This window comes from Epinephelus fuscoguttatus, linkage group LG22 (assembly GCF_011397635.1).
Source record: "Epinephelus fuscoguttatus linkage group LG22, E.fuscoguttatus.final_Chr_v1".
Taxonomy (NCBI): Eukaryota; Metazoa; Chordata; class Actinopteri; order Perciformes; family Serranidae; genus Epinephelus; species Epinephelus fuscoguttatus.
The window spans coordinates 8,325,290-8,350,092 of NC_064773.1; the positions used below are offsets into that span (position 1 = coordinate 8,325,290).

The 24,803-nt window shown below is 41.5% G+C and overlaps 1 protein-coding gene across 4 annotated transcripts; it reads right to left on the reverse strand.

The window, feature by feature from the left end:
* Positions 1-908: 908 nt before the first annotated feature.
* syt10 (synaptotagmin X) lies at positions 909-24,588 on the reverse strand. 4 transcript variants are annotated; one of them, XM_049566854.1, is made up of 7 exons: positions 23,954-24,588; positions 22,881-23,274; positions 18,970-19,531; positions 14,181-14,301; positions 13,665-13,836; positions 10,381-10,510; positions 909-6,156 (listed from the first exon to the last, which is right to left on the reverse strand). In XM_049566854.1, exons 1-7 carry the CDS (start codon positions 24,153-24,155, stop codon positions 6,085-6,087), a joined length of 1,653 nt encoding a protein of 550 aa, XP_049422811.1. In that variant the 5' UTR covers positions 24,156-24,588; the 3' UTR covers positions 909-6,084. The 4 variants fall into 4 exon arrangements, with proteins under 4 accessions (XP_049422811.1, XP_049422813.1, XP_049422812.1 ...); XM_049566856.1 differs by having other exon boundaries at positions 23,969-24,320; XM_049566855.1 differs by lacking the exon at positions 909-6,156 and having other exon boundaries at positions 9,853-10,510; positions 23,969-24,588.
* Positions 24,589-24,803: the final 215 nt, after the last annotated feature.

The window sequence follows — 24,803 nt, forward strand, 5'->3', positions numbered from 1 at the left end:
GTTGGACATTTTGACATGGTGGTCTAAAGCAGGATTTATACTTCTGCGTTTAATCAATGCCGTAGCTACGACGCAGACCCCCTGTCTATTTTTGTAAGCTGAAACCATTTCCCTCAGTGGAGACAAAGTTTTTATTTACTTTAATTTCACAGATAAGACACAATAACTTGTGAAGACAGTAAAGCCTCCACAAAAATAGCATTTTAAGTCTTGTGTGTGATTTATCCTGGCTTCATATGAGCAGAGGAAATCTCTGCTAGTCGCTAGGCTAATTTATACAATGTAAAATGCCATAGGCTTGTGCTAATAACGTTAGCATGTTGTATTTGTTTGGAAAACGTGTTTAGTATAAGACAGTTGTTTTGTCAGTGAACCTTGTGAGCTGTAATGGAGCCAAATTTTGTAACTTTACCTTTGTTAAATGTTGCTGTTGTCCCTGGCTTCATATGAGTAGAGGAAAAGTCCGCTAGCTGCTCGGCTAATTTATACAATGTAAAATGCCATAGGCTTGTGCTAATAATGTTAGCATGTTGTATTTGTGGGGAAAATGTGTCCAGATAAAGACAAGTGCTTTGTCTGAGAATGCTGCGAGTTATAGTGACACTGATTTGTTTACTTGTGTTTGTGTTGTGGGTGTGTTTTGAATCAACTAAACCTTACAGCACTTGACAGAAACCCCAACGCCGACTTGTGGTTTGGAGGTGTAACTGCAGAGTGACACAGAGCCAAAATAAATTAATGAAAATGTTGATTCTCCAACACAAAGCCAGACGCGCTGTGACTCTTCATTTTTTATTTATTTTGTTAAAATACATATGAAACATACAATAAATCATATTCCAAATGTTTACTTTAAAGTTTTACAAAAGTTATCACAAACTGTACACATCATGACAGCAGTTGCAGTTGTTCTTGCTCAATATAGATTCAACCAAATATGCAAACAATTACAGCTCAAAGCTCTAAACTCCTAAACATGGAATAGCTCGATAAGGTAGAGTCGGCTTCACTGGGTTTCCAGTTTGACTAATTGTTCACAACTATTACAGAACATGTATAAATTTCACTCAATTACAGGTCTGAGCTTTTCAAATTATCACCAAACAACAGAAATACATTGTGATGTCTCTATCTCCATAAGTTCACGACAGCTTCTTAAATTTCACTTTTTAATATAATCAAACAGTGCCATTGACAAGTATATATACAAATGTAAACACAAAGTTTGAAATTTGAAATACTAATAATATTCATTTCTTACATTTTCCCTCAATAGGTGTGTTCGTAAAGTGGTGCGAGGCATGCTACAAGTAAAAATATTTCTTTTTAATATAAGTAAGGGCAGTGCAGGGGGGAAAAAGCATCATTATATGCATGTGCAAGTAAGATAACAGTACATAGCCTTCTTCTATTTCCTATGTTTGTTTCTTATTAGTTTCTTATTACTCACATATGAGGAGAAGCTGAGTCAATGTTCTGTGTTAGTTGCACTGAACTTAATTTTATATGGCTTAATGTAAAAAAATAAACATGTTTGATGGATTATAATTCCCTGAACTGGTATCTGGTGAGGAAAAGTTGTTGGCTTTCTTTTGTCTTCCTAGTTTTTAAATTGAGATGACTGTCTGTGTTACTCTCATTGGCTGCATCTGAAATTCTATTTTAACATGCCATTTAGTACGCTAAACCAGTATGCGAGATCTTTTTTAGTAAGCATTAGCATTAGCAATTCAAATTAAGTGTAATTATAACATTTAACATTTCTGGGCACAATATATTTTTAGAATAGTTTTTTAAATCATAGGTAGAGCTGAGGTTGGCACGAGTTACCGTGGTTGGACGTCACCAACTAATCAGGAGGCCCTCGGGAAGTGACACAGTAATTACCAAAGTTATAGAAACATCGGTGCCTCATTGGCCACTGGATCTTATGTAAACCTTGTCACCATATTGAAAAGGTCAAGATGGGCTTGTAAACACATGCAAGTAAACAAGAGGGTTGTGGTTTTTCTTGCATCTGTTGACGAGTAAGTGTTGCCCTCGCTAATATAATGGTGATGGTTGACGTATCACCGTAATGGGCTGACACAATCAATGTGGCGTCTACGCATAAGCATCCACCAAGATACATACTACTGTTTGTTCACGCAAAAGTATGTTGAATGATAGTAAGAACATTGTGTGTGTAGTGCATAGTATGCGATTCTGGGCACAGCGTACATTCTTAGTGTTGCTTGGCCAATTGATCATTCGCTAAGCTCCACCCTCCGTTGTTACCATTGCTATGCCTGTCAAGCTTTCAGTTCTCACATGGCATATCATGCAGTTTACAGTGAATAGTGGAAATACCTGGTAATTTTCAAAACAATGGTTCCTTTATTTCAGTCTGAGGTTGACAAAACCAGCCTCTCATTTATGGCTGCCGACCTTTAATTTTGACAGCTATGATGACAACTGTCGCTTGCAGGTTTTATCAGCTAGCTAACTAATTATGCTTGCATTAGCTTCATGAGTTGGTTGAAAATTATGTCTCTCTTTGTCACACTGACTTGTTTCAACCTGAGAACCTGATACGTGATATGCTAAAAGATTGTGGGGGGTCTCTGTTCCCAGGATCCTGTGTTCTTAATATAAACTAGCATTGTTAGAGATTGGTAAGGGCTGATGGATGAATGGATGAATGAATGATGGGAGATGGAGATGTCCATTGCAGTTTAAATGATAAAAATCCTTTCTGCCATTTTGGGGATATCACTGTCTAAAGCAATAAAGGCAAAATCTGTCTTACCAGGAAATTTGAGGGCATAGGCTTCAAGGTGTATAACATCAGTAGGCTATAAGGTGTAGGTGGGTGATTTTGACATTTCACTGAGAGAAACATACACCGCTGATGACATAAAACCTTCTGAAAGGTCTTGTTAATGTGTCATATTGAGAAGATACCGACTTGGGGAGCATAATATAAGACCGAGACATGGATATGCTCCCAACTGAAGCTAAAGAAGCATGTCCCAGGCAAAATGTCAACGTCCTCACCAGCTGACGGTCCATGTGAAAGACAATGTTCTTGTATGTCAGTGCAGTCAGTTAGTCCTAGTATTATTAGTACAATAAGGAAAATGTAAGATCAGACGGTTTCATTCTAACATCACCCTGATTAGATCATATACCTGCACTTTGATTAGCAAGACAGAGTGTAGATTCATGCTTCATTGTTTGGAATTTCAAACTTCCATCTTTAATTTTGTAAAAGAAAATGCTCTTAGGATGAGGTCTAAACAATGTGTTTGCTGAACGTTACACTATCTCAAGTAACAAATTTAAAACTCCCCAGATCCATTACAACAGGAAAGAGCTCAGGCTCTGACATAGTAGCATCTGGGACCTCAGCTTCCAAACATACCCCATTTCCACTAACGTGGAACAGGTACTGCACCTAATTTTGAACTCTTCACAGCGTTTTAATCAAAATTTAAAGCTGCAAGCAGCAGTGAACAGTCTCTCACACCTTTCTGCAACTCGGGGTTGCTGGCAAGATGCCGGCTAATGCCGTTGTTCATTTCTGTTAGTGACATGGTATATCCGTCATAGAGTGTGGCCGTTGGAATGACCTATTTCAGATTTTGTGCCACTTTCTGTTACTGCTATGTGGTGCTGGAGAATACACCATGTAAATTTCAGGTAAATCAAAAGATAATTGTCTGATAAGTCTTACTTCCTGGTGCCAACAAGTGGCGCAATCACCATGATACCTAATGTGCATGTTGTTGGCTTTGGGCCTGGAGCCTCATGAAACCTGTAAAGTTTCAGGCAGATTGGACCGTGTATACTGAAGTTACAGACCACTTCCTGTTTGGTGGCGAAACATTAGTTTAGTTTATTAAGTTTGACGCCCCGCCACAGTCACACAGTTTGATGAAAAGTCAAGCTTTGAGCAGCTTTTGATGTCGAAGGTCTTAAGATGGCACAGACAAAATATGAAGTCAATCGGATCTAATCAGTAGGGGGAGTTCGTTAAAGTACAACCCTTGAAAATAGCCAAAATTGCACAAAAATTACACATATAATTCAAAATGGCTGACTTCCTGTTGGGTTTAGGATATGGCTCCAATAGACTTTTTTTTTTGGTACATCCTGGGGTGTTACGTGTGCCTACCAAGTTTCGCATATGTCGGTGAAACCAGCTTCGGGGGGTGCTTTGTAGACGTTTAATTGGAGGCGCTACTGAATCATTTTGTGACACCTGTTCACCAGACCCATATCAGATGTAAATTTTCACCAGTTCGGATGTGTGCGCAAAGTTTGACGAGTTTACGAGCACCTTAAGCCCCTCAAAAATGTGATTCTTTTCGGAGAAAAATAATAATTCCTTCAGTGTCAAGAGGACCTTAGCGACTGGTGTTTGGGCCCTAATAAATTGGTTTGGACCTGAAAAGCTGGTTACCAGCTGGAGCCAAAAAATAGGTTTTTCCTAACCTGAAGTGTGAACTGTGACGACATCATGAGTGTGTCATAGTCTACAGGTTAGAAAAAGAAGATGGAGGAGGAAACAATAAGTAAGAGGTAATTTGGAAGAAAAAAGAGCGTGAAGTGATCTCATGAATACTTGGTCCATGCCTTTTTTTTGGATAAAACAAATACCTGTAATAACAAAACAAAAGCTTGCAGGTCATCAATGCAATCTGCCATATTGCTCTTTATTTAGTTGTGTACTGTGCAGCACCCTGCAGTGATGACACATCCATGATAGCAATGGTTCAGATCAAAACTGGTGGAAATACAGGCTGGTTTGCTTGGTCGTACCACGGTTCCAAGAGTCCTGAACAGAAGCAGTTCAAGAACCAGAGCTAATTTGGTGGAAAGGGGGTAACAGTGCTTCACTGTCGGTGTGCTAATTGTCTCTTTTATCATCTGTGACCTCATAAAATAGCTCCTGGCTCTGTATGTAAGGCTGGGTTACTGTGGGTATAGGCTAGATAGCTGGACATATTAACCTTAAGTTTGCTTCTTAGAGCAGATAAACACAGTTAAATCCATTCCTCACATTTCAGTCTTGTACTTTTCTTTGTTTTGAGGAGGGTAAAAAAAATAAGAAACCAAAGCTTGACAGGCCTGCTGTGCCTAGTTACAGTTGCTGAGCTATGATTGGACACTATTCTCTGAATCACTGGCACATACATTCCCGTGAGGGACATTTGCAGTGTCAACAACAGTTTAATTAACATTTATTAAAGTTATAGGAGTAATAAGAGGTTGAGTCTGACTAATATGTTTATGCTGCTATTTCAATTTGCAATTATGTGCTGAAATCAATCTGATTTGTATAAAAATAAATAGGACAAATAAATCAAACACTTTGATTTGACTGTTGTTGATACATTTTGCTACATGTATCTGCTACACTTTCTCTTAAATCTCAGAGTGTTGCTGACTTTTCTGATGTCTGCAGGTAACAATGATTGGTTAATGGCTGCTTTATGCACATCTGCAACAGCTGTGACTGATGAACTTTAAGAGAGAGATCTACCCAGCCCTTGTAGATGCTCAATTACCTGCGTTCTTCAGCTAAACCTGGATCAAAACTGTATTGACTGTATTTTATCAAGCAAATGTTTTCATGGCAATGAGCAGTGTAGCCCTTTCACTTTGTGCCATTTCAAAGTAAAATGCTAACTCACTACAGAGCTCTAGGGTTTTTGCTCAAATTTTGAAAAAACTGCGAGTGAATCAGCGAGGACTTCTTGCAGCGAGGCCTAGCATTCATGTGGTCTGTGGTAAGTGTTTGGCACATAAAGCCTTTTTGAGACTGAAAGCGGATGTATGAAAAACAAACTCTTGAACTGAGTGACAGTGAGTGCTGTGCATAGCCAGCTCTGTAGAGCACTTGAAGGACCCGAGTTCAAATGAATCAATAAGAACAGTTTCGATTCAACCTTGCTTTTTTATAAACATGTAAGAGACGCATCAGAGTGGATTTTCATACAACATGCTCACAAGAGACTCATAGGCAACACAACTTCTCAGTATCTCTGCAAAATCTTCTGCTTCGTTACAGAGGTGGTGTTATCATTCTACCTGCGATCATCAGGGCGTCTGCGGAGGTTTGGGGGAAGGACACGAACCCTGACTCTCAAAGCTTGCTGCTCTTCCAGGCCACTGCAAGGTAAAATATCACAAAACGCAACACATTACAGAGGCTTTGTCATCAATTTGTGGTAACTAAGCAGGTTATTTCTCTAGTCCTCAGGATGTACTGTGATCATAGGCAAATAACAGTTGTATTGACCCAGCTGGGTCAGGTCACATTAAGCCGCAGAGCCAGATGATTGCTTTTAAGAGAGGACGTTTGTGTCAGCCGGGGGAACTATCACAGTGATTTGTTGTATATTTCCTTAACTTTTTTGGACAAAGTGTGGCATGCATTCAACCTAGTCGCCAAAATAAAATGTTGGCATTGAATGCTAATGCAGCAATGTCTAGCACGAACCATCCAGTTTTGGTGTCATGGTTGCGGCTGATAAAGCTGCATGGTCTAACTGAAAACCTGAATTTGGTGCCGTTATTATGGTTGGAAATGCCCTCATGTCTCAGTAAAAAAACATCTGGTTTTGGCACCAGTATCACAGCAGGAAGTGCCCCAATGTCTTGCTAAAAAATGAGCAGATTTGGTGCCACAATCGCAGCCGGAAGCACCTGATGTCTTGCTAAATAACACCCAGTTTTGGTGCCACAATTGCAGCTGGAAATGCCCCAATGTCTTGCTAAAAACATCTGGATCTAGTGCCACAACGACTGCTGGATATGCTGCAATATTTCTGTAAATAACAGCCGGTTGTGGTGCCACAATTGCGGCCGAAAATGACCCGATGCTGCGCTAAAAAGGACTGGTTTAAGTGCCACAATGGCAGCTGGAAATGCTCTGATATTTTGATTACAAAAAACAATTTTGGTTCTACAATCATGGCAGTGACATTTAACTAAAAAATGCCACTTTTGGCACCACAATCACAGCTGAAAAAGCCCTGATGTCTCACTAAAAAACACCTGGTATTGTTGTTTGTTGGATTCAGTGGTTTGCAGCATGGCAGCTGTCTTGCCTAGGGGTCATGCCATTCAGTGTAGAGCTTTGATCGGGCCCAAAAAATCCAGCCTGACCCCACCCGGGCCCGTGCATATTCTGTCCGAGCCCAGCCCGGCCCGTAACTTTAACTGTAATTATGAGCACAAGCCAGGTTTAAACCCAACAAGGATATGAGCATGGACACTGAAGGCTTTCTTTTCATGGCAAGCCTTCGTCACGTGCCTCTTAAGTGTCGAGGTCCCCGTCTTTTTGCTGTCACATACCAGCATCGTACTACGCTCAACAAAGCCGAAACACATGTTGTCACCGTCGACAACTCTCATGTGCACGGCCAGTGGTGTGATAAGTAGTTGGTCTATTATGAGGAGCCCGACACGGGTTTGGGCTCAGGCTGAGGATCTAAGCTCTAATTCAGTAGGTATCTAAACTGAAGATCTGAAGTATCTGAATTGTGTCACCATTGAAATGTTGATATGCTATGTATGAAATGTACAAATGTTACACGTATTGGTGGTTTGCAAAATTGTACAATGCCAACATTTTCTTCTGGCGACTGGCCTGATGCATTTCCACACCATCCACATCGGTTTTAAACGTCACACTTGCAGTATTGACAATGTCTTCTTTTGTGTGTATCTGTGCATTTGTTGATGATTTAACTTAATGTGCAGTTACTTTAGGATGTTTGTCAATGTACTCTGTCCTCATACTGAGGTATGCAACAACTTTGACTTCAACATTTTGTTGAATCATGGTGATGAAACAGTTTCTAAGGTATAAAAGAGCTTAACTCTGTAACAGGTAGGAGTTGTATGTCTGTGAGTTGGCTGTAAAAAGTTTGCTCCCTCTTAGAGCACAGTGGCTGTGAGGCAATTACAGTGGATTTGCATCGATCCACAAGTGGGATTATCACCTATCAAAACAGTGTTAGACACCAGTTAAACTGCTCTTACAGCAAAATCCCCTTCTGTGTTTGCACGCTTTGTACGTCTCGAACACTTACACTTTCGCCCAATCGTAACCAAGCACACAGCTTCCATTTTAAACCTCACACAATATTCAGATTGTGAGCAAGCGTTAAAGCCTCCTGCTCTTCTGCTGCTCTGGGTAACTGCCCTGTCCAGCAGTAGTCGTCCTACTTGCTGTACCTGGTGTTTTGTAGGATTGTTTACAATGCACATTACTGTTGTTGACTGTGTTCCCATCTTCTAACACAAAACTGTAAGTGTTTATTACAGAACAATGTTTTGATGAGCTACGGAGGACGTAGTTTTTGCATATGATCACAGTTTTATTTATACTAAAGCTTATATAGTAGATTTACCACTGAAAACGGGTAATCACCTGAGTTTTCCTATTCGTCAGATGGAGAGTGGATGTAGCAAAAGAGGAAGAAACATTGATAACATGTAAAATATGAAATTACAATAAAGTGGGGGGACACAGTTAGCCTTCAAGCATCTGTTAAACTGTTGTATAGTGATTACACATTTTATTAGCTAGCACACTAAACACCAAAAACATCATCAAATGGGTTTTGTTTGCAGTTTGCAAAGCTGGCAACTTCACTGCGAGCACATGACTTCTGAGGGTGCTTTCACGCCTGCCCTGTTTGGTTTGATTCAATTGAACTCAAGTTCCTTTGCCCCCTCCATGCAGTTCGTTTGGGCAGGTGTGAACACAGCAATCACACTCGGGTGCACACCAAAACAACCGGACTGAGACCATTTCTTCTAGAACGAACTCTGGTGCGGTTCGTTTGTGGTGAGAAGGTGTTCCGACCTGGATGTGAAGCAACTGCAGTCACATGACACATTGTTTGGGTTAAACATGAGCATGTTACAGTCCTGGAGGATTATTAATGTGCACCTCCTCCTGTACTGCCTTAATATGCACATTCAGCACATCCAATGCATCAAAACATTGTTTTCTAGTTGGAGCCGCGCCTCGTTTTCAAACTGTATGCTTTGACTAAAATGAACAATGACAGCAATATAGTCCACGGTGAGCAGCGCTAAAATCAACCTGCGTAGTTGTCCCTCCATTGTGACATTAGAAAGTGTCACATTTGTCTTGCAAGTGTACCCTTCTTCAACGTTTGCTTTACTTCCTGGATTTTCCCCACATGGAAATTCTGACCAATCAAGAGCAGCTTTCTCACACAAGGCATTTGATCTGGTCCGCTTGTAAATGCTGCCGTGAGAACACGAACCAACGCTAGACAATTAAACAACTTATAACTGTTGGTCAAACAAACTGCAGACTTTCACCCGAGGGCCTGCTGTGAGAACATGAACCAACTCTAGGCAATTATACAACTTTGTGACAAAATTAATCTCTGATTCAGACCAAAGAAAGACAGCTCTAGGTCTGAAAGCACCCTTAGATGCTGGTTTTAGGTACTTAGTCCTGCTGCTGTGTTCCAGAAACAGCTACATCGTTCTCATACAACCACTGTGTAGGTCTTGTTTTTTCTACATGAGTTAAATAAACACATGAAACATGTCGGTGAGACACTATCGGAGTTCTTGGGAGATTAAATAATGTTGATCTTCTCATGTGACTCTTGGCAGGACAGTTACATTTCCCCAAATATCAAACAATCCCTTTAAGCTCATTGCTTAGGTTTGTTTTTGTGATTTTCACAGAAAAAACAACCAAAAATAACACTCAACAAAAACAGAAATGCAATACATATTTATTATGTATTATATATTTTTATTTTCGTGTAGGAGGTGTAGACTGAACTAAAATATATATGTCCCCATGAACAAAATACTTGTTCTTCCTGCTGTTATTGAAGATGAACTGTCCAGAATATGCTTTCATCAACAGTTAGTCAAGACAACAGCTAATGATGATGTTGCAGGTCTGTCAAGGTATCTCAAAATTGAGAATTTTTTATTTATTTTTAAAGTATGTAAATGTAACTGTGAAAGAATTTTTGCACAGCAAATTGCATTTTTACTATTTGCTTTTCACCTCAACCTTCGCATCATTCGTGTTTTTTCATTACATTTTGAAGTATTTTCTATTATTCAAAACAAATACAGCTACATTGACAGATTTTGTCCTTTAAATGAGGAAACCAAAGAAGAAAAATAATGTAATTTCCATAAATTAAACGAAGGAAGAAGCTCAACTCAACAGAGCTTGTACCACCTTCAAAAAAACCTGACAATCTGATGTGTCGTTTCCAGCATCTGTTCTGGTCAATGTCACATTCAGGAGCTTCTAGAAAGCTCTGTAAATATGAGTTCTTTGAGAATGGGCAGGGGGGATAAAATTAGTGTCTGTACCTCTCCTAGAGCGTGCCAGTGTGTGATGGGCTTCCGTGGGTAAGCCAACATTTCGTTCCAGTGATCTCGTCCAAGACCCTCGGCATCTGGCCCAGTGCGACACACGCCAATCACTTCATTGTGTCCAACCCTGTTAGTAGTAAAACACACATTAAGGCACATTTGGATGCACATTGTAAAGCTTCTGTTAGTTGTGGAACAGACACTAAACTCATGACTAATCTGAAAAATAACAGTTTTTTAATTGAATCAATGGATCAAAAGAAGCTGGAAGTTCATCAAGGTCAGGTCTGAACCAAAAAATACATCTTCCAAAAGCAGTCTGATCAGTTTAATTGAGTCGTGTCTGTGTTTTAGAGCTTTAGTTCATCAAATTGACATGTTTTCTTCTCATCTGTGAACTGTGTTGACTTGTAGTTAGTCGTGGTTGTGGAAAAAGACAGCAATTCCTGGATGCATGGCAATTCTCCCTTGAAAGAGTATGTCTTGATGCAGATAATCAGAAATTTAAAACCCAACTCCGGACATTATGGTGCCCTCTAACATTTATGTAAGATTGAGCTCTATGGTCCTTATGAATGAACCAACAGAGTGGTGCAGGGATCACATCACCCTGGTTCCCTCAACAAAAAGCCAATGGGATAGCATATTGGATTATACACACAATAATCTTTTACAATTTTTGATGTGTAAATGCAGTTGCGACGAGTAAAAAGCCAACGTTAGGGTATAAACACACTACACCACAGTTGGTAGCCATGTTTGGTGACAACCTCTGCACTCTCATTTAGCTACTTGTTAGCAACCCCCTTATTTACATATAAAAGCCTAATGATTCATGAGTCGGGTATCTTACTATATAATGACGAAAACTCTGGGCTCTAGTTTCGCAGACTGCGAGGCGGGGGCGCAGCGCACCTGCGCTTCGCCAACTGGGTGTGGCCAGGCGGATTTTGCAAGTTTGGCACACCGTGCGCCCTGGCGCAGCTACTCCCTCCGTCCCTCCTACCTGCACAAGTCGGAAAGAGGGAGGAGAGAAGGCGTGGAGTGGGTTTTACACACATCACACCAATCAAATGAGCCCCTCTCCTCGCCCTTAAATGCACCGCGCGAAGGCGTAATGAGAGTTTACTCAATTCGCCATGGCAGAAGAGAGCAGCAGCATCAGACGGCCAAACTTCTCCCAGGAGGAAACTGATGTTTTGGTCCGGGAGGTCCAAGCTCGCAGTGTCCGAATATATGGAACTGTGAGCAGACCTGCACGGGCTGATGATGCAAAGGTAGCCTGGGAGGAGGTCACCACAATTGTAAATCAATGTTGCATTTCTCTCGTGTGCGTGCGCTCTCTCTCTCTTTCTCTCTCGCAGTCTCACTCTGTTTCTTTTCTTTTGGCTTTTCTAAGATGACAGATGCTGAATATATACTCCCTATCTGATGCTGTGGCTGTTTGTGGCTGGCTGAGAGGGATGTGAACTCATTAGTTTGCAGCTGTGTGAATCAAATCAGGTTGGGTTTCCATTACGCGTGCCAAATGTGCCAAACGTGCCAATCCCCTTTGATCTGACATCAGATGTGACGGGACAGTCGATATAGAGATACATTTATGTGCTGATCGCAGATAGTTGCATTGAATAGTGTTTTTTTGGGGGGGGTATTTATTACATTGTTAATGTGCCTGATATTCTGGAAACCTGCCTGTGAGGTTTTGGTGATGTGTGCGCACTGTCCGCCGGTCAGCCAAACTTTGGCTTACACCGGCTGTGCTCCGCCTGCACTAACAGTAGACCTGGTTTCAGCTGGTGACGCGCACCTTTGGCAAAGCCTTTTGGCACGAAACTGTCAGTGCGCCAAGCTGGATCTGTCGACACTTCCCACCAAACTACCAAACTGAGCGCGCCTCGGGTTACGCTGCTCGAAACTACCCTGCGCCGCACCTCTGTCTGTGTGTCTGTGTGTCTGTTCCACATTTGTCTCCTCACTGACTTGGTCAATCCATGTGAAATTTGGCACAGTGGTAGAGGGTCATGGGAGGATGCGAATGAAGCAATATTACATCAATTGGCCAAAGGGGGGCGCTATAGCAACCGATTGAAATTGCAAACTTTGAATGGGCATATCTCATGCCCCGTATATCGTAGAGACATGAAACTTTGCACAGAGATGCCTCTCCTCATGAGGAACACATTTGCCTCAAGAACCCATAACTTCCGCTTATATAGATTTTACGCCATTTTGAATTTTTTGAAAAACACTTCAAATGGATCTCTTCCTAGGAAGTTTGAGCGATCTGCATGAAACTGGGTGAACATAATCTAGGGACCAATATCTAAAGTTCCCTCTTGGCAAAAGTTGGAAAACTTACTAAAACTGAGCTTCTATAAGGCAATGAATATTGCGGAGGGCGTGGCTCATCACATAAAGGTGTAGAACATCTCAAGGGTTTCACCCATCACCACGCAACTTTGTAGGCATATGACCACACATAATCTGAGGGGACCCCTCCATTATTGACCCCATCAAACAAAATGGGGGCGCTAGAGATCTAATTTCTTTTTCTAGGCTGAACCGCCATATGGATTTTTACTAAACTTGGTAGATATGTAGAACAGGACGCCTCAAGGTGACTGGAGAAATGTATAATTGGCAACTGGGTGGTGCTATAACAACAGAAAAATGAACGAAGGCCGGATTCCAACCCCCACCGCCGCAACAAGGGCTAGCCGCACCTTTCCCATGTGAACTACCAGTACGCCCCCACATTAACACTTTAACTATCTGCCTTTCAACGTGCAACCTCAACTACTAATGTACAGTTTTAGCCCACTAACTATCCCACTATTGGCTATGGTACTACTGTACTTTCAATAAAGAAATCGTATTCAAATTCACACATTGCTCTTCTTAATGGGTTCACTTGACTATTTAATCTGCAACTTCCTATGACCTGTATCCCAAACACACACCATGTAAAACTGTACATGGGCAACTGTGCACTCAATGGGTATGGGCTAGTTTACTGACATACAGTATTTTCTGTTGGAGAACAAATGTGGAAGTCTCCTCAGCTGTATTTCAGGCATCTAACCAAAAACCCATTAAGAAAATCCTTGGACCTTGAGACGAAAAGTCAGACGCATGAGGATACATTAATAATTGTTTTATATTTGCCTCATATCCCTTTGAATCTTACTTGAACAACTACAGACGCCCAGAGATTGCCACCCCTTGAACTTATCACGTTAGCATGTATTGCACATACAGGATCTAATGACTGCTTGACTCACCGATCATAATCCATCACCATGATGGACAGACTGACTTGTTCCACGTTCTCTGGAGGAATGTCGAAGATGATGGCCTCGTTGTACACTGGATTGAGCGTGCTTTTCTTAGTGGTTGTTTTTCGCTTCTTTAACCTCCGTCCATCACATATGAGGTAAACCTTCACATAAGGGTCTGGGAGACATGTTTACTGTCATATGATGATAATATCAACAAAACTAACGATGCACATGTGAAGAGAAATGATGCAGAATGTTCTCTGCAGCTGCCTGGTAACATTCAGGTGTTCAGGAGCTCTACAAAATCATGTCATTTTTCACAGTTAAAAGTACAGCTAAGACACGTATTCTGACAGACTGTAATAAGACAGATTCAATAATTTGTTCCCACTGTCCTCCCTGTATCTCCTCCTCATTTCCATTCTAAGTGGACACCTCCTGTCTCGTTTCGTCTAAGTTTGATTTATGGCCCAGTGTGTGCTTCTGATGTGAGCCACATCTTATTTGCTGTCATGTTACCTGAGGAGCCTGTGATGTCCATGGCTTTGAGGTTTCTGCATTTGATGACAGTTAGGGTCATTCTCCCCGCTGTGGGGAGGTAGCACAGCGAGTACATGATCTCTCCCAGGTCAACACTCTCCTAGAGGGCAGAAAAAGGAAAAGGCATGCATTTTAAAGGCTTTGACCACATTCTCTGAATCAAAATGTCAAAGCAAAGGAGTAAACAGCTCAGTAAACAAAGGTGGTTGTAGTTTGTCAGCTGGTACCTAACATTAGCAGCATAGCATGGCAGTGTTGTGATATTTATCTCTCTAGTTTCTTAATAGCTCTAAGGAATTATTTGCTTTTTAGGCTTTCGTGATGGCAGTGTCAGCTGGTCCAATGCTTTTGTCCAAACAGAAATATCTTAACAACATTTGGATAGTTTGCCATGAAATTTTGTATGGACATTCATGGATGAATCCTACTATGTTTGATAACCTCCTGAACTTTTCTCTAGTGCCACAATCCTGCCATTTTTGAATTTTAATGAAATATCTCAACAAATATTTGATGGATTGCCATTAAGATTTGGTTCCGATATCCATGGCCTCCTCAGGGTGAATGCTCATCTCTTGCAAAATCCACAATGCTCAGCTGTACTTTGTGTTTAATACTAATTAGCAAATTTTAGCATGCTTAAATGCTAGACTAACATCAACATGCTAACATTGCTGTGTTTCAAATCGCGTTCACACTGAGAAGTATGGAAAAATGCAGTGCACTATGAGTACTCAGATGGTGCACTCAAAACGGTCAAAGACCTGGAAATATGCACACTTCTCGCCCTCAGTGGTCACCATCTTGGCTACGTAGCAGAAGGGGAGGGACCACTTTTCAAACTGGAAATAGCGGCCGAGGACTGTGCGACAGTGAACATCACTGCATTGTACAACTACATGTGTTTTTTGCACGAAGCACCACTATACTGTTGTCGGATATAAGCCAGCAGTATGTTTGTTGGGTAATTTAGCAGTCTGTAATGATTTGGTACCACGAACGATAACGCGAATGCTAATGCTAGTTTGCTAACTAGCTAATTTGCGGTTGTCATTTCAATCCCACCTTTGTAGAAGTTCTCAAAGTAGCTAAAGCTACCCTCAGGTGTATGGACAGAGGAGGAAGCTTTCAGGTTAATCTATGGTCTGCAGTTTGAGGAGGTAAATTTAATCCTCATACTAGACTAAACAAGCGAGGCAAAGAAATGGCACAAATTATACTCTGTTGATTAATTTAAGTATTCTAGAAAACAAAACTCACTTAAATGCAACAGCGCTGAGAATGAATATATCCTTATTTTGCTCTTTAGGCTATCCGGAAGACTAACCAAACCGTTCTTGAATGCAGCAAGCACCCAGAAAGTCTATTGCGCCACCATGGGGCCTTGAAATTTTATATCTTAATTCCAAAAGAAAATGTTTAGTGTTCTTCAGTCTCAATTCTGATTTGTGTCTATATTTAGATCAGCATTATCTAGATGCAGATTACATTGCATCATATGCACCACATTTGCAGTAATTCACCAGAAAAGTAATGGAAATGTTCAAAAATGCCCTTTAGCGTGACGTTATAAAATCCTTGAAAAAGTCCCTGGTGTGGATCTGCATTTATAACTAATTACTTTGGTGAATGACCTAACTCTACACCAGTGGCAACTGGTAGGTTGCTGTCCAAAAGTGGGTTGTGGGTCTATTCTGAATGGACCGCAAGTGACTCGCAAACTTGTCAAGTTTGTTATATTGAATTTCCGACACAGAGCTTTGATTTTGAAGTGCTGTTTCCTGTTGTAGAGTGAGTGACAAAGGGACAAATACTTGACAGAGATAGCAAACTAGCTCAACGACATGGCGAAACGCAAGTGTGACGCTGAATGTATTAAACTGTGTGGACCTTGAACATATGACTAAGAGGAAATCTGGACCCTGCGGCTGGACCACTGCTCTACACCAAATACTAAATTTTCAGTTTTAGAGATATCCTGCTAACTTATTACAACCTGGAATGAAAACATAAGGCCCGTTTCCACTGAAGAAGTTCCTGGTACTATTAGGGGGGCAGGAACTTTACAGGAACGTCCTCTCGCTCGGCCCTCTCAACCGCTGTGTCTCCACTGTGCGGCGGAGTAGGAGGAAGGTTCCTGTAAAGTTACTGGGCTCTGTATGTGACGTAATCGTTGCGCGACCATTTTGACTGGGGCGACGTGGCAAAGAAACAAACAAAGAACAACAACAAAGAAGAAGAAGGAGCAGAAGTACGAAGCAGAAGTAAGAAGAAGAAAGCAGACATAAGAAAGACAATAATCAGCATGGAAGGAGCTGAGGTGGTTGCTGGGTTTCTGGCGTGTCCCTTCATTTACATGGCAGTGGAAGCTATGAACGAGAGCTGCTGAGTTTTAAAAATGCTGGCTATTTTGTCGCTTTTCGTTGACGTCACATCCCGCCTTGAGTATATCCAATCAGCACCAAGTAAACCCCAAGCCCCACCCAGGAGTTTAGCCCCTGTAAAAGTTCTGGAACTCTGTCCTGGTGGTTCCTGCCGTGGAGACACGCACCAACAGCCCCGGACCCGTAAAATTACCCCGAAGTTCCTACGGTGGAAACGGGCCTATTATCACCACTTAGTGGAATTAACAATGGGGCCCAGACTATTTGCTTGTGGGCCCATGTCAGAATGTAAAGCACCCCGTACTGTGGGTTTGCCCTCAATAATTACCTCTTTTTTAATACTTAAAGGCAGAGGTGGGACCAAGGTGTTGTTTTGCAAGTCACAGGTAAGTCTCAAGTCTTTTCCTCAAGTCCCAAGTCAAGTCCCAAGTCTTACATTTTTAGTTTTGAGCCCTAAACAAGTTATATCCTCCTGAGACCTGAACTTTTGTTTAGTATGTATTTTTAATTTCTCCTAGCTATTTGGGATCTGTAGGACACTATAAGTATAAAAAACTCAACATTGTCAATGATAATAAAGTCCCAATGTCCTCAAACGAGATGACATTAAAATCCCAACATCCTCAAACAAGTATTTCCTAGTCTTATCTTGTTACTGTTTCTAAAATTGGTCAAATTTTGCCATATCAAACTACAAACATTATTAATCATAAATAAGCAAATTCCAACCATTAAATGTGATCAGGTTTTGGAACTTGTCCACTTTTGTGTCGGGATCAGTTGCAGATTGACTTGGCAGAGATGGCTGCCATCTTGTTTTTACATGGATTAGTGTATTGTGCTCTTACTACCACTGGATGGCACAAAAAAGTGTCCACGGACAAGGACAACAGAACAGAACAGAAGTGGAATGAAGTAGAAGGTCAAGTAAACCCAAAATGCGATGCCCTCATATGAGGACACAGGGTCTCAGGAGAATAATGCGCCCTCCAAATGTCATTTCATTTTTAACCACAGAGTATTATACTAGATTTACAAAATCATAAATGAATGAATGCCTAGAGTTTGCATTTATTTGGTAAAACAGGTTTGTTCGTAGCTGTTGCGTCTCCATCTGCAATTTTTGACCCGAAAGTTTAGCATACTGCAATTTGTTTTTTGCTTACCATGACATACGTTTGGTATGCAAACAAAATTATCTTTGGTATACTTCTGTCAACCTTGTACTTAGTTACGTAACATTAGTTCTTTATAGTTCTCTCCTGCACCTTGATTGGATAATGTTGGACTGGTTCAAACAAAGTGTCAATTTTCTGGAAATGAATAAAGTTAATGTTGGTTCGATTCAAGGAATGAAGAGAAATTAATTGATTTGTAGACTTTTTAATAACATACTGTTTAATCTTAAGGCTCAGGGGAAGGTATCAAGTGTTTTCAAGTCAAAGGGCACAAGTCCAAGTGAAGTCAAAGGTCATTGGTGCTAAAGTCAAAGCCCATTTGTGAGTCTATTTTGATTTGCCACATCTTAAGTCAACAAATTTCTGAGTGGTGTCCTAGCCATGTGACTCAAGTGCAAATCTCTGCTTGAAGGTAATTACAAATGAATTGAGGTGAGCACTAGTGACACAATCAAAGATGTGTCATACCTTTTTTATGAACAGATCAACACATAAACTTTGACAATTCTAAGTGCCTTTAAGAAACAGCCTAATATAAAAAACACTTTTTTGTTGAAATCCAATAAATAAACGCTATTAAACTTAATTGAGAAAACAGAGGATCATCTTTAGTAAGTCTGTATGCAAAGCTGATCATATAGTTCATCTGTTGCTGTTAATATAGCCCACAGGCATGAAAACAATGGCTCAGTGTTCACCACAATGAGACCATTCATAAATAAAGCAGAGGCTCTTGAGTAAACTGTGACAAGTGTTCATGTAGGAGTGAACTGCACTCTGGGCTACATTACCAGACCTTTTTTAGAAATAGTTCATATGAGGACATGCATTACATCCTATAAATTCCTTAAAGCTTGAGACCTTATTGCTGCAGTTCATAAGTCTTGTGATTGGATAATTTCATTCTCTGTTGCTATATTTATATCTGTGAAATACCCAGCAGTTTCTGGAAAATGTGTGTGGGTGTTTGGCTGGTGAAATGTATTTCCCAAAGCATTTGAATTATGCAATGTGCTCCACCCGCCTCTCTTGTGGAACAGTGTGGATGAATCTGAGCTCTTAGAAGTGGTTCAGTGCAATACTTAACGTTTTGACCTTTGTAAAAGCACACATTCACTTGGGGAAGTTTGGTCTAACGTTTCTCACATAGCAACAATGTACACATTTGTGAGGACTTCGAGTGTGTTAGTGTGAATGCCAACTCACTGTAGTTGCTGCGTGAATATCCTTCCACACCACAGCCTCCCTGGAAAGATCAGAGAGTTCAAAGAGGTTGTCCACCACCACCTCGCCAATCATATCATGGCTGGTGAAGCGGTCAAAGTCGTAGACGCTGAAGTGAAGCTTGCGGTTGCAAATCTCATCATACACCACGGGGAAACAGAAGGTCTCGTCAAACATGGGGTTCAGATTCTTGCGGTGGACGCGTGTCTGGTACTTCTTCTTCCTCTCTGGTAGCAGGTAGATCTTCACGTATGGGTCAGAGGTGCCCGTGAAGTCTTTGGCAGGCAGGTCCAAGGCCTTGAGGATTCTCACCACCAAAGCTTGCTCCTCGTAGTCGTAACGCAGTGAGAAGCTGAGCTTTCCGCAAGTCTCCACGGGCTCTTTGGCCTCATCCTCTGAGTCCACAGATTTCTGCTTGTAGAGTTCAGGCTTTATTCTTCCAATGCTCACTGTAGAAGACTGGCGGAGAGGCACTGTATCCATGCTGAAGTCAACGCTGGTGACATTCATCTGACGAGGCAGGTGGCGCCGGAATGAATTGTGCCTGTTGAAAAGGGGAAAGGGCATCTGGTAAATGTCTTGAAGTGCCAGCGTTATGCATGAGTGGCTTGTTATGATGGGTGCTAATGGTTTGTCAGGAGAGAACTGCATCTGAAGAGCATCATGCATAATAATGCGGTGCTCATGGAACATGCATTGACATGTCACTGCCTGATAGAATAGCTCCAAAAATGTTCTTTAGTTGGTCTTTAGTCTTCAGGAAAGAAGCACATTAATCTAGCTGAGAATCGTAAAACTGAACAACCATCTGATATACTGCGGTCCCAAGGCAGCACTAACTGGTAATGACTCTTTGAGGTATATCCTTCAATATGCTTGATGCACGTTGACAAGGAATAGCTTCGAATGCTCACAATGATCTGGCCAATGAGGTCAACCAGTGATACTCATACTATATTGTCCTTTTGATGCCTTAAATCAAGAGCCTACAACCTTGATTTTGTAGGTACCTTAGGACACTGTTTCATAAGTACATACACAAAGGATTCAGTATACTTGATCTTTCTTTCTAAGCACAACTTGTTTTACCTTAAAAGTACTGGAATACCAGGCAATAAAATCACAAATGTCCACACTGAAGGATTTCCTTTGTTTTCGTCACCACTAACCATGGTTTGGGAAAATAAAAATAAGAAAAACATCTCCAGCATTCAGATTTAATCTCCTGTACAAATTACCTGAGTGCTGCAAATTTCTGTGAAATTGAAGGATCTTCTGAAAAAACAACAGCAGTGTTTGATTCGCCAATCTTGTCACCTAGCAACTGGCCCTCCTCCTTTCTGACAATAAGACAATCATAATGACATGACAGCCGTGGCACAAATGATATGGCACAGGAAACGCAGCTGAAAATTGAATAATGTTCTACAGCCAAGTATTGTAAACAGCATAAAAGGCTGCTACACAATGAACACTAACTGGACAGAGAATAGTTGGAACTGTGGGCCCTCAGAGGTTAATCTTCTTCAAAGTCAGGGTAAAGTCAAATCAGAGATTTCTTCCTAGACACATTATATATGTTAGAAAATAGTTGCTGAAAACATAAAATACTGTGAACTACATGGTACTGAATTGTGGAGTTAGATTGTTTTTATCATTTTGTTCAGGCTGTTCTCATGAACTCTTCGCATGCATACCTACAAAATAATGCACCACAATTTGTCTATAACTATAACACTAACACATAACACTATTACACTATAATTTGTGTATCACCCACATAATTGGGAAGGCTGTGACCATGTGACCAATGCGCCGATGGGAGTAAAGACGGAGGAAGTATAAAGATTGAAACGCTGTATAAGTAAGTAGGTTAGGGTGGTGAATGGGTCAAATAACATAGGACTTTCCCCCAGGAGACTAGTCTTTGTGTCCTGTGTGAAACCTGTGAATGTTGCGTAATTTTAAGGTACGTCGCTACCATGTATCTTTTCCTACACCTGACCTACATAATTTGCCTAAACCTAACTTAAGTAAATTTATGTGCCTAAGCCTAACCTTTGCAGCTATTCTTTCCTTAACCGTACCTACGTAAAATTACTTTTCTAAGCCTGACCTACATAACTTTACTTGTCTAAACCTAACCTATAACTTTACTTGACTAAACCTAACTAGTGTAACTTGTCTAAACCTAACTCATGTCACCCTACTTGCTGAACCCCGACCTACATACCTTTACTTACCTAAACCTAAACTACGTAACTTTACTTTTCTAAACCTAACCTATGTAATTATACTTTCCTAAATCTGACCTATGTAGCTTTACTTGCCCAAACCTGATGTACGTTACTTTACTTGCCTAAACTTAACCTAGGTAACTTTACTTGCCTAAACCTAACTTGCGTAACTTGCCTAAACTTAACTATGTCACCCTACTTGCCTTAATCTGACATACGTAACTTTACTTGTCTCAACCTAACCTAAACAACATTACTTGGCTGAACGTAACCTAAGTAACTTTACTTACCTAAACCTACCCTACTGAATTTTACTCTTCTAATCCTAACCTACATAACTTTGCTATCATAATCCTAAATTATGTTACTTTACATGCCTTAATTTAACCTACATAACTTTACTTGCCTTAACTTACCCTACCTAACTGTACTCTCCTAAACCTGACCTACATAACTTTACTTGCCTTAACTTAACCTACGTAACTTTACTTGCCTAAATTTAATCCACATAACTTTACTAACCTAATCCTAACCTACATAACTTTACTCTCCCAATCCTAATTTACGTAACTTTACATGCCTTAACCTACATAACTTTATTTGCCTAAACGTAACCTACGTAACTTGCTTAAACCTAACTTATGTCACTTTAAATGCCTTAACCTAACCAGTGTAACTTTACTTGCCTAAACCTGACCTACGTGACTTTATGATAAGTGCATAACGTCAGTCCTGGGGCACTAATTCATTACATTGTTTTGCTGCAACAGTGCTATAAGACATTAGCCTTAAACTGAGATTGGCCCTAAAACAGTATTTGGGCATGAGCTAAGAGCATATAGTAGGTGTTTTTGTCATTTGAAATGGAAATAATCAGTGACAGTCAGTAATCACCGTCACAAGAGTAGCTGGAAGGATTAAGACAGTAGGCGTTGTAATCTTTAACCTGGCCTTTCTGTAGCTCTGGTGGGTGTATAATTCATAAAGACCTTGGTCTTAATATAATCTAATTAACAGGCCTAATGACAAACTGAAGCAATTGTCAATAATGGCTTCCTCTGAGAAAGTGAGCGCAGCTGCCTGGTGCGTCTCAACCAAAAACCAGCCTTCCACCATGACAGCTCCCACCCCACAGCAATGCTAATTATGGACGTTCTAGTTTAAACACAGTGCTGGAAAACAAAGAGAAGCAAGAGCTGGTTGTTTGATTACTGTGGTTGCTTCCCACTGTTTCCACATCAGCTTGACTCTCACACGTAAAAGAGATTATAGGGTTCATACTGAAGCAAGAAGATACGCCACGGGTCTGGCTGACGAGCCTACAGGAGGTGATTTTTTTTTTTTTGGTCAGAAAGTGCAAGAGACACACAATTCAACATGTGCTACAGCAGATCAAGGTCACTGGACATCCCCTGCTGCTCCATGACACGTGCCAAACCACCTCAAGGACACTGTCACAAATTGTCAGGACAGTTTTTGCATGGGCTTTTTTGTGTGTACTACTGATGCATGGATGGGGACACAAACCAAAAGTAGCTACCATTACACTGTATTGTAAGCACCCGAAAATGTGCATGAATAGCTTGTCATTATTATGTCCTCGCTGCAGGAGCAGGCAGGGAGGGGTTGTGACTGCAGTGGGTTCATGTAAGGTACCTGGAGGAGGAGGTTGGCTCAGTGGTCTGCCTCTGGATCTTAGCCTGCTGGCTGAGCTTCTCCCTCAGGGCTGTTTGCACCTCGGCAGGGATGTCCGGAGACGTCTGGCTGATCTTCATGGCCGCCTCCAGGAGCTTGACAGTGCTCCGTCCATTCGCCTTCACTTCCAGCGGGTACTTCTTCTCCACCTCCGCCGCTTTGCACTCGGTGACCGGCGAGGAGCTGGGCGGAGGCGCCTCAGGGAAACCCACGTGGAGGCCATTTTCGACGTGGGCTGACAGAGCCTTGCTCCTCCAAATGGGCCAGCACAGCTTCCAAAAGACAAAGAGAGAGACTACCAACAGGGCGAGGCCACAGAAACCCACGACCACAGCAAGGAGACTAATAGAGATGTCTACATGTAACCATGGAGGGACCCATAGAGGAGGACAGAGACACATATGAAGGAAAGGAGAGGCAAGCAAGGGACAAAATATGACAGACAAACATGCAAGGGAGAAAGAGAAAAAAGGAGAGAAAGCCAGCTGTAAGAAAGAGGGGGCAGCATATGCACCTGTTTGATAAAGCAGGACAATATAAAGTCAAAGAAAACCTCACAGCATCAAGAGAATCATATAATCAGTGACCAAAACTCCCATCTGCTCCTGACATTTCCTGTTCTTATTGATATTTTAATGCAAAGTTTGCCCTATCATAAGCAAGGAAGCTGAATACAGCGAATACATGCAGCTTTTCAAAACGTGTTAATCAGACTGAGAATGATTAAAAAGTGAAAGACTGGAAGAAAGACACAGGAAGACAGATATCAGATGGGCAGCTCAGTCTGTTTTCCACCTGTTGCTGCTCCATCAGTCTGGACTGAGCTGCAGCAAGATGCGTAACAGGTAGAAACACTTTGGCACACTTCACCGCGGTAAAATAAAACAACTCAGCGGTGCGTAATAAAGTTTCAACAAGTGAGAGCTGATGTCTCCTTTTTTCCAAACGCTGCAAACACTCATTCTCTATAAAGGGGACAAACCAATTAACTCAGGAAACTGGGGTAAATAAATGAATGACTTTATTGCATTTACCTGCGTGTCCTTTACCTGGTATGTTGCTCTCCAGGGGAAATATATCCGAGCATTTCTCCCGGTCTACGTGTCCCGTGAGACAAAGTTCCGTCACGATCTGGAGAGCCCTTTGGCACAAGGTGATGCTGTCCTCCGTCCGGACACTCATGTCTCTCCTGTTAAGCCATTGCACGCCGGAGGAGCCGGGAGGGCGGTGGTTCATTTGGGCACCTTTGTTTATGCGCCGCAGAGTGCAGCCCGTCCGCGAGAGACAGCAGGGAGGCGCGCTGCGTCCTGATCCATATCCAGCGCGCAATGAGGAGCGACTGGCCACACGCGCTCCCTGACAGGCGGTGGGGTGCTGGAGTCCAACCCTGGCTGCGTCCAATAGCGATGCGCATCAGTTTACTTTTGAGTCCTGTTGGTTGGTGGCAGTAACGGGATTACTTTTTCCTACTAACGACTACAGAGTTCCCCGTGGCGACCTGTGTGTGTGTGTCCCCGCCTTTCATCCAACACATGCTGCTTTATGGACTCCAGTCCTCCCAACCCCCAGCAGGTCTTTGTCCCCTGTGACCCTGGAGAGTGTGTAGAGAATATTTATGGATGCCTAGGTTATATTTTGCAAACCTATAAAGGCATTATAATGCAGTATTTTTGTCATTACCTCCAGTAAATCAGAGTTTCATCAATCATCAGACCATTATTGATCCGATTTCAAAGAGTCACATGATTACAGCAACAGTATTTATGATGTGCAGGATTGCAGGTGTCATAAAAAAAAGTCATTTACAGTTTGTTTATGGCTTAATAGTTATACATGGTCATATATGTGTGTAGGTGTGTGTGTATATATGTGGCACATATACTT